This window comes from Natrix helvetica (genome assembly GCF_964273705.1).
Source record: "Natrix helvetica genome assembly, chromosome: 5".
In the NCBI taxonomy this organism is placed as follows: domain Eukaryota; kingdom Metazoa; phylum Chordata; class Lepidosauria; order Squamata; family Natricidae; genus Natrix; species Natrix helvetica.
In genome coordinates, this window is record NC_138551.1 from 85,204,652 (window position 1) to 85,214,755 (window position 10,104).

The 10,104-nt window shown below is 41.4% G+C and overlaps 1 protein-coding gene across 2 annotated transcripts in view; it reads left to right on the top strand.

Moving 5' to 3' along the window:
• DNAJB12 (DnaJ heat shock protein family (Hsp40) member B12) overlaps positions 1-9,267 on the top strand; it is a 41,384-nt gene extending 32,117 nt beyond the window's left edge. For both annotated transcript variants that reach the window (XM_081955839.1, XM_081955840.1), the window contains 3 exons: positions 949-1,121; positions 2,100-2,251; positions 6,776-9,267. In XM_081955839.1, the coding sequence (XP_081811965.1) occupies positions 949-1,121; positions 2,100-2,221 (295 nt within the window). In that variant the 3' untranslated portion in view covers positions 2,222-2,251; positions 6,776-9,267. The remainder of the gene's footprint in view (positions 1-948; positions 1,122-2,099; positions 2,252-6,775) is intronic.
• Positions 9,268-10,104: the final 837 nt, after the last annotated feature.

Here is a 10,104-nt window from a genome sequence, read left to right on the forward strand (position 1 = left end):
CTCGCCGCCTACAGTCTTTTGTCTTTGATCTTAAATTAACTTAATTTTTTTTTTCTTGGGTAGTCTCTTCCTCTAATAATAAAATTTCCTCACCAATTCGACATACTTTCTCTTTCCGCTTTCTTCCCATTCCGGAGCTGTCCCAACTTCAGCAGCTTCATTAGCTGTGTTTCTGTCACCGGAAAAAAAGGCTATTCCTGGATCTTTCAGGGACTTGGCAGTGTCCCTGAGATCAGCAGGAGGTTCCCTTCTCAATCACTGTCTCTGCGGGACGGTTTAGGTCCAAATGGACCGTCCAGCGGCAGGAATTCAACTGCGATCTCGGAACACCAAGATTGCACGTTGTGCCGTCGCGATGTCAGCTCTCTTCCTGATTCATGAATATTCTGACATTTCCTTACTGGTGACATGCTTCAGCTTGCAGACCAAAGGCCTATGAAGATGGTTGCAGAAGGTCTCTGGGATGTCAGTAGTGGTCAAGGTCTTTGGAAAGAGGTGACAAGATGGACTTTTTCAGGAACAAACCATTGAGATAATGGAGAGATTGTTGAGGCAGTCTCCTTCCTCTATTCCAAATCACATTCATTATTCTTCTACAAAAGCTTATGTTCATTTAATATCCATAGTTAGGCTCATTCCGCCCTCATTCAATTTTCCCTTCCCATGAAGTAGCTAGAAACAACCTGCTCTTAAGCTTTACGTTGTTTCTGCCTGTGGATAATCTACACTAGCCCAGTTTATGGATAATTTAAATTGTTTCTCCTTAGCGGACCTATACTCTGTTCTTGCAGGAGCAGCATGGCAGAGGATAAAGGAAGATTTGGGTATCACGGTTTGCTTTTGGGTGGGATTGGTTGGTCTTTGGTCTCCTTATCCAAACAGATGTTCCTTTGCGCGTGGGCATGTATGCAATTTTGACCGTTGCTTTTGTCCTCCTTTCCTCCACAGGTCGGTGGGACACATATTTAAACGAACGACTGAGCATTTGAAAGTGTCTTACTATGTAGGTGACAGCTTTGGAGAAGAATACACAGGCACGAATCTTAAAAATGTAGAGAGGAGCGTGGAAGATGATTATATTGCAAACCTCAGAAATAACTGTTGGAAAGAAAAACAGCAGAGTGAGTAGCCCAGCTTTTCAGACATGGGATAAAGAGACATGAAGGATTCAAGGCATTGTAAACTGCATTTCAAAAAGCTCCGTGTTACCGTGTTTCCCCGAAGAGAAAGCAGGGTCTTATTTTCTTTTGATTCTCTACCCGCCCCCCTCCAAAAATAAGCACTTGGCCTTATTTTCAGGAAGGTCTTATTATTTTTGAGGTACAGGAGGCAGCGAGCGTGGTCACCTCATGGCTGCTGCTGTGTTGCAATATTTTCAGGGGGGGGGGCTTATTTTAGCGCATGCGCTCAAAAGTCTGATTGGGCTTATTATCCGGGGAGGTCCTATTTTCAGGGAAACAGGGTATCACTTGCTTCTTTATTATATTTATATCCCATCCCTGTAAATTGAACCTCTCAAAGATGTTGGAAAGAGGTTATTGATAGTTAAAACGAAGCCACTTTTATAAGTGAGGTGCATTTGACAATTTAGCTGTTGCAGCGCAAGTGTTATTTATGCGTGCGCACATGTACAAACAGACCCTGCAAAGAGACATATGAGCTTTCCAGAGGATATAATGTATTTATGCTGAGGGGAAGAATGCTTGACTTGTGCTGGCATGTCTTGCAAAATGCTCCTTTCAAAGGCTTTATACAGCCCTATTGATCATTATGATCTGCACTAACTCTATTGTCCAGTTTCCCCAAACGTAAAAGTTTAAAATATCCAAATGGAACAATAGTCCCCAAGCTTTCCATCTTTGCCCTTGCCTCCTTTAAAAATCCTGCCTAAGCTAAGCTGTAACCACAATATCTGGGGCAGGGTTTAGCAGTGGATAAATATTTTTGACAACTCAGAATGGCAGGTGACAAAATGAGGTAACTGTATACTCTCTCCAGTGAAATCCACAAAGTAGGTCAGAAATGAAATACAAACGAAAGAGAAAAGTTGCAAGCTGCCCGGACTGTTGCTTTAATGATTTGGCTTTCTTCTTTTACAGAGGAAGGCTTACTTTACCGGGCCCGTTATTTTGGTGATTCAGATCTGTATCAGAGAGCTCAGAAGATGGGCACACCAAGCTGTACCAGGCTGTCTGAAGTTCAAGCATCAATGCATGGATAGCTGTGACAGGAACAGTCCATAGAGGCCTAAGTAAGAGCTGGCGATTTCTATTTCTGGGAGCTGGGAAGTTTGGTTTAGGAATTATAATTTTCCAGCACAATTCAAAATCCAAAGCTACTGTCTTGTTTTATACTAAATTGTGGTTAGTTTTAGCAGAGTTAACCAAATAAGCAAGTGTTAGTCTTACAGACAAAAAGAATGAAAGAAAGATAGCTGTTACAGTAGATCATCCTCTCCATTCTTAGCAGCATTTCCTTTGCATCTCTCTGAATTAATTTTATGTTCGGTTTGGGTACATTTAGAGTCGATTGAATGTCAGGGTTCCAAATAACACACCCATAGCAATCAAAACTCCGAGGCAACTGTATCCCTCAAAGAATAGATTTATTGGACATGTCATATTGGCACGAGCTGGTGAAAACCGACTCTAAATGTGCCCGTGGTTTTACCTAATTAAAAGTAAAAATTATTTCACTTTCTCCCAACAATCAGTCACATGGTCCAATCAGGATACAGTCCAGTTGCTAGATGACTCCAACCCCCTCCTTCTGGACACCTGGTGGGAATGTCCTTGTTCCCAAGAGAAAATATTTTATTTTGGCTACAGCACCCCAGTTATCTCTACTCCCCACTCCCTTTCCCATAGCTCCAGTTGTGGCAGCACTGAAACCCCAAAATGAACAGCTTCAGAGTTGACAAACAAACTGGGAATAAACAAAATGCTCCTATTTACGCGTCATGCTAAGCCATAGGTTTAGTTTGAAAGCCAACATGAATCATGGTTTCAGTGGTTTATTGCCCAAAATCCATTTTTTAATTCACTGATTCCCATTTGCCTGTTAACGTTAAGACAAAAAAAATCAAATTGCATTACACCCAACCCAAAGCGTGACTTCCTATATGCTCTTTGGTCCCTCTTATGCTGATGTGCTTTTGATCATCATCCCTTTTGCTGGAGCATTTAGCTTAAGTTAAATAGTTGCACTTTCCCTACTCTCAGCAGTGTCTTTGGTTGGAGGGCCGTTGTCAAAATGAGCAAGGTGACAGATGGAGCGTTGCAGTGTGAGGCCCAACCCCTTTTCTACATGCATTGTCAAAGGGGCAGGACTTGTTTTGTCTGACATCCTGCTGAATTTGAGTGGCCTCCCCCTCTCTGCAAACACTGGTGGGGGTCCCTTCTGTTCCTCAAGAGCGTCATTAATTTCGGTGCAGATATAATTATTGGGAAGCTGATGGGCCTGTTGCAGAATGATTGGTGAACATCTTCTTAGAAGCACTCACTGATAAAGCTTTTCAGCAGCAGTGGCTTCAGCTAAAGGTAGAGTGTCAAGCATCAAATGGTCAGCTATGGATTGTTGCTGCAGTGTTAAAATACTGAACATAGTTTTGCAAACTCAGTGTCAGTAAGTAAGTAAATCTTTATTACGGTCAAAGACCAGCAATACACATTAGTTTTTACAATATGTTAAAAAGTACTGACATTAAGATATAATTAAAAAGTATTGACGTTAAAAGTGGAAAATAGCATACATGTTCTCAGATTGTTTCGGTCACTCCCTGGTTTACCTGGGTGCAACGCTGTTAAGTATAGGAGTAAATACAATGGTCCAAAGATTGTTAGAGTTATGTCCAGATAATTGGTACAAGATGACAACTATATTTCTGTAGCCAATTTTTTTCTTATGGACATTGCAGCAGCACAGAACTTTGCCACTGCATACGTGGTAACCGGGTTAGTGTCCTGGAGGAGAAAGCCTAGATAAACTCCCAAATTCAGTGTCAAATGTGGCTTTAAAGGGTCCTGTGATTCTTCAAAATTATTTAAGCAATTAAATCACTTCGCCCCATGTGTGCTTAGCCAAGTTGCTTTACTTTTCAAGTAAAAAACAATGTAGTCGTAATATCACAGGCATTGGACATTTGGAAGACGACACTATAGTTCATTTTAATACATGAATTTAGCATGCCATTACAAATTGTAGAAAAGAGGTTCAGCAGGGCCTGGTGGACCTACCACAAAAATGTGGCCTTGGATGTCGTTTCTTTTGGATTGCAAAAAAATATCACAATGATTTGTCTATCTCATAGTGAGAATTTCCTACCGATAATGATGCTTGGCAATATAATTGTAAGCGTTGAAATAATATTTAACAGCTTCAAAGAGATGAGAACATCTGCTTCATTTAGCCCTACTTAAATATCTTTAAGAGAAAATAAAAACTTGTGTAAAATACACAGCAAGTGATTTAGGGTAGTGATGCTTCTGTAGGTTTCCAATTAGAATTGTTTATCACCTAAAGTTGTTGTCTTTGTCACCATCCTTCTTTGTTTATTGTGTTCCATTTTAATATGGGTCAGTTCTCCTCAAAGCAACTTAGAACATCAAAATTACATAGTAAACCGAAGCTTTGGGGTGATTGCATAGCAAATCTATATACATTGTATCCAGAGGTGGTATTCAGCAGGTTCTGGCCAGTTCTGGAGAACCGGTAGTGGAAATTTTGAGTAGTTCAGAGAACCGGTAAATACCACCTCTGTGGGCCTCGCCCCCATCTATTCTCTCCCTCACAAGTCCCAGCTGATTGGGAGGAAATGGGGATTTTGCAGTAACCTTCCCCTGGAGTGCGGAGGGAATGGAGATTTTACAGTATCCTTCCCCCGCCACCCCCACCAAGCCACACCCATAGAACCGGTAGTACATTTTTTTGAATTCCACCAATTTGTATCACCTTATTAATGTGAATATTTCTAAAGTTGAAACAATCTGCAAACACTCCATATAGCCCCCCCGATCAAAATATAAAAAATAATAATTTTAAGAACTTCAAAAATAATACAGTACATTGGAATCCAAGGGTTAACTGATTACTCCAGAAACAAACACTAAACCAAACTCACATAGTGTTCACACAACTGGGAAGGAAAAAAGAAACCATAGTTAAGATATGCCCCCTATATTATCCCAAACATGCACACCAGTGAACTATATTTTCATTCCCCAGAAGCAATTATTATTTGGAGCGAGGGGGTTCCAGAAACTGGAATTCTGAAACTTAAGTTTTGAAAGCCTCAAATGGAAGTCTCCCTAGGACACAGGTGTCAAACTGGCGGTGTCACGTTGCCATCACGTGACAATTTCCCCCTTTTCCGGAGGTAGGGTGGGCATGGCCTTTGTGTGATGCATCCGGCCCACGGGCCACCAGTTTGACACCCCTGCTCTAGGATGTTAACCCCACTAGTTAATGGGATTAAGATGATTTAGCTGCACTTATGAGTTGGATGCTTTGCCTTAGCCTGTAATGCAGAGATCGCCTGCAAGATTTTAGGCAGCAGGAGTGACAGTTGTACTAGAATCTTCCCAGGGCTCTGTCCTCCCTCCCAACTGGAGCTAAGCCAGATTAATGATCAATGATCAAGTGTAACCAGGCTAAAAACTTAACTGACTTCTAGTCACACAACTTTTCTTTTTCTTCCTGTGGCATGTGTTTTATTTTGAGTGGTAAAACGGCACAGAAGAGTTAGAATGCAACCATTTGACATAATGGTCTTCCATGCTAAACACACACACACCCTCCCCCCTTCCTTCTAGAACAGGTTTGACTTGAATTTCAGGCAAACTATCCCCAGCCATAGCCATCCTTCCTTGGTGAGAAAAACATTTTAGTCATGTTTTTAGAAATGTAGAGAGGCTTAATAGATAGGCTATTTAAGGCACCCTAGATATCTCAGGCACCTACCCTGAGTTTTTTGTTTTAAGACTTCTGTTCCTAAGAACAATTTCTGAATGTCGATGTGTGTTTGGGGATAAAGGGAGAAACATTTGAAGAATACCTGAGAAGCAAAGTGTTTAGTCTCACACTTGTCTGTAGCTATACAGCATTGACTGGTGCTTCTTTTCAGGGGCACCCATAAAAGGAGAGCAAAATAGCCAAGATGGCGAAAAGACATACAACTGTGTGATTGAAGCGGCTCCACTTTTTGTAGGCATTCAAGGGGCCTGGCTTCAGTCAATGTAGTGACGGCCATCTTGACCTATTTCTTTTTTTAACGTTACTCTGAAGATTCCCTATTATGCATTTTATTTCAATATTTAAAGTCCAAAAGAAGTCAGAATCGGCTTCTAAGTTAACATTTCCAGTTATGCCAGTCTGTTCTTTAATGGGAGTGCTGGTCCTGTTACCGTTACAATCAGGAATGGGCTTCAAAAATTTCAGCAACAGGTTTTCTGCTTGGTTGCTGGGTGGGCGTGGCCATGGTGGGCATGGCCTACTTAGCCTCCTGCGTGGTGGGGGCCGTTTTCACCTTCCCCAGGCTCTGGAGGCTTTCCTTGAGCCTCTGGGAGGGCAAAAACTGCCGCCCCTGGGCTTTGGAGGCCTTCCGGGAGGCCCGTTTTTCCCCCTCCCTGAGCCGCCACGGGCATGGTGGGGTGGGGCCAGCCAGGGATGGGATTTGGAAGTTCTACAAACCAGCCATAACGCAGGCAACCCCCTAGCAGTCCATCCCTGCTTGTAATTGACTGGAGACTGACGATGCGTCTGCTGTTTTTCTCCTCAGACTCTTCAAATGCCTGAAGACTTTGGGGGAAGTGCACTGAGCCAAGGAGACAGACTTTCTATTTAAAGAATCAGTCCTTAAATTAAAATGGCATTGGAGTATTAACAACGCACAACTGCCCTCTCCTCTCTTTCTCTGTCCAGCATTAGACTTGAACATCTCTTAAGACAAGGAGGGAAAAGACGGCTGGTCTTTTTTTTTTTCTCCCTCCCTCCCTTCCTCCCTCTCCCTTCCTCCAAAGGATCCCCTTCCTCCAAAGGATCCCCTTCCCCCCCGAGAACAGTTGTTGAGTTGCTTTGGTTTCCTTTCGAGATCATCAGAAAATCAGGAGCAGTGGAGAAAGTTCTGGAATTGCACTAGTCACTTCAGAGAGCAAGGGAGGAACTGGAAGAGCTAGAAATTAAAAACAGAATTAATTTTGAGAGACACTACTTAGAATTGAACTCACCATTGTAAATATGTTGTACTTCTAAACTATGCAGAGATAGAATTAAATTATTCCATTGTTTTTCTTTTCTTTTTTTCCTTTCTTTTTTTCTTTTGCTAAAACTTCATAATTTACTATCTCTGAATTCTAGCTTCTTTTCCCCCTGCCTGGGCCCTCCTTCCCTTTTCTGGCCCAATGTCCTGTTTTCTATCAACGGCAATCTTATCTGACAATACAAATGTTTTATATTTTATAATGGCTTGGACTTTCTGGGGGAAAACAAAAGTAAAACTCACAAACCCTGAAACTGTTTCCTTTTTAAAAATGTGAAATACTGAGCCCAATAGATTATATTTTCTACGGACACGTTTCGGCCCAGTTTTGGACTTGCAACGTATGGTGGCTTTTGCTCAATGGCTTGTTCTTCCTAATAAATGGAGAGCAAATTGTCCTCATAACGATCTTCAGTTCACCAGGATGGCTTTTGCCGTGTGGACTTTTTAAAAAAATAATTTTGTTAGGTTTTGCAGACTTTTTATTTCTTTTTATTTCTTTTGCCTTGCAATCAGGGTTCATTTTGCTACCCAGAGGTGTGCTATTGTTTTTTTCCCCAAGAGATATCCCCTTCTGCCTTTTCCACTGCACTCCAATCAGATTTCTTCTTGCTCTACAAAATAGTTTTTATTTAAGAAATTTGTTGCCAGTGATTTCATTCCAGGAACCTGCTGTGCGCTGGCGTGGGTTACCAAGCAGTGATGTAGCTACGTACTTTTCCATTATGGTGAGACTTGGATAGCCCTTCTCTATAGAGCAGGGGCATCCATGCTTGGCAACTTTAAGATTTCTGGACTTCAACACCCAGAATTCCCCACGCTGGTTGAATTCTGGGAATTGAAGTCCACAAGTCCTTAAAAGTTGCCAAATGTGGAGACCTTGCCTTCTCTAGAATAAGGAAAGGCTGTGCAGCAACAATGCTTGTAGACTCTGGTGAGGATCTTCCTCAGGAGAACGGGACTCTGATGTTCTCTTCCTCAGGAGAGCAGCCATCTTTGTCCAACGAGTTTTTGCTACTTTCCATTGTTTAAGCAAAAGGCAAAGAATAATTCTTATTACTTGACTGGGCTGTGAAGTCCAACTTTTGTTTGAAAAAAAATGCTACTTAATGCCAGACTTTTTTTTATCTTTGAAGTCCATACAATGCTGTCAGAAGAGCCTTAAGAGAAGCTACTTCAAAGAGCTGAGCTATTTGCCAGAGTTAACAGTTAATGCTCCTAGTTCCAATAAGCCTCATCATCTTGAATTAGCAGTAATCTGAAGATGCTTCCACCCCTGCAAGAGGTTTTGTGTTTTCATTAGTCAAAAAAAAGATTCATTTTGCAGGCATGGATCAACTCCTACCATCAAAGCAAGTCAGCCCTCAGGATTAGGGTAATATGTTAAGAAATGGCTTAGTTATGCCAAGGAAATAGCATTACCCTTAATTACTTCACACTGGAACCTTCTTTACGTTGCTGTTAGTTTTGTCCAGAAACCTTTATATTATTTTGTTGGCGAACATCCATCTGTTCAGAATTGTCTGAGTACCAAATAAGAGCTGATGGATTAGGGGCAGTCTAATAATTGTGTTATTTCTTTGGCATCGACAAATGGATCTTGATTTGAACTGAGTTGCTGGGTTCCCTTTTTCCTGTCATAAGCGCCCATCTTGATGGACAAATCTACTCCTTTTGTCTGCGGTCCCAAGGAGATGCCTCCACCCTCCGCTGGCCCTGGAGAACGGATCGTGGCTTAAAACCTCAGCCCTCCTGATTAACATTTAGTGATCCCTCCGGCCATTTTGAAGGATCACTTGTCCAGCTGCGCGGCGCAAAATTACCAGCTTGTGAGATGACACCAGGAGCCACAGGCCATAACAAATCAGATCTTTTTTGATTTTCTTAAGTAGATAGCTGGGGATGAATGAGCAACGTGCAATAACAAGCATAGGTCTTGAAAGATATTGAAGAAGGCTGTATTTCTTAATTATATAATTGTACATCTATAAATAAAGATTTATAACATGAAAGCTTGCCCCTAGTATTTGTGTCACCGTACAAGCAAAGTGGAGTCATTTCACCAAATGCCATGATGGGGTCATCTGAGCAGCTGCCCTTAAACTGAATTGGTGCTTCTTGTTAGTAATGAATATATTTCTGGGCTGCACAATAGGCAAAGCTTATTTACAAGCGTCCATAGAGACTGAGTGTTCTGCTGATCTAAATAACAAACCCAAGAAGATCTATTTGTAAAAAGCTGCTATGCTGTATACTGAAAATGGCTGTCAGATTACCTCATGAAGAATACTCTTTTCCTCCCTGATACTATTTCAACCACAAGGTCTCCTGATATTTTAGAATTCTTAATGATACCATGAATTCAGAGATTTCAGAGGCAACAAATTGTAACTTTGCACATAGTTGGGGAGGTGATTCCCACCACAGAAGATTGCTCTTATGCTTCCAATCAAATGTATGGTTAATACTGCCATGGAATAAAAAAATATTATATTGCAGAGGTGATGGAACCTACAAGCTACCTCTGGAAATCTGGATTGGCATTTCTTGTTAGAAATTAAGTGGTGAGAAGCTATGCGTAGTGCCTCACAGGGGATTCCAGAATATATAGACAAGACTTTTAACCCTCCGAGGACAAAATTAGGTGTATTAATCTTCCTGGGATACCAAAGAGGCTGCTATCGGATATGTTGACTGTTAAAATGTGCGCTCTCCCCAAGGTATGGATCCAGGATGTGATAAACAAGATTATCAAGATTTGTCAAGTTCATTTATCATGATTCATATTTACTAGATTGCATAGAAATGAGTGATACATCCAGGTCTTGTTAATGGTTTCTGTCTGACAA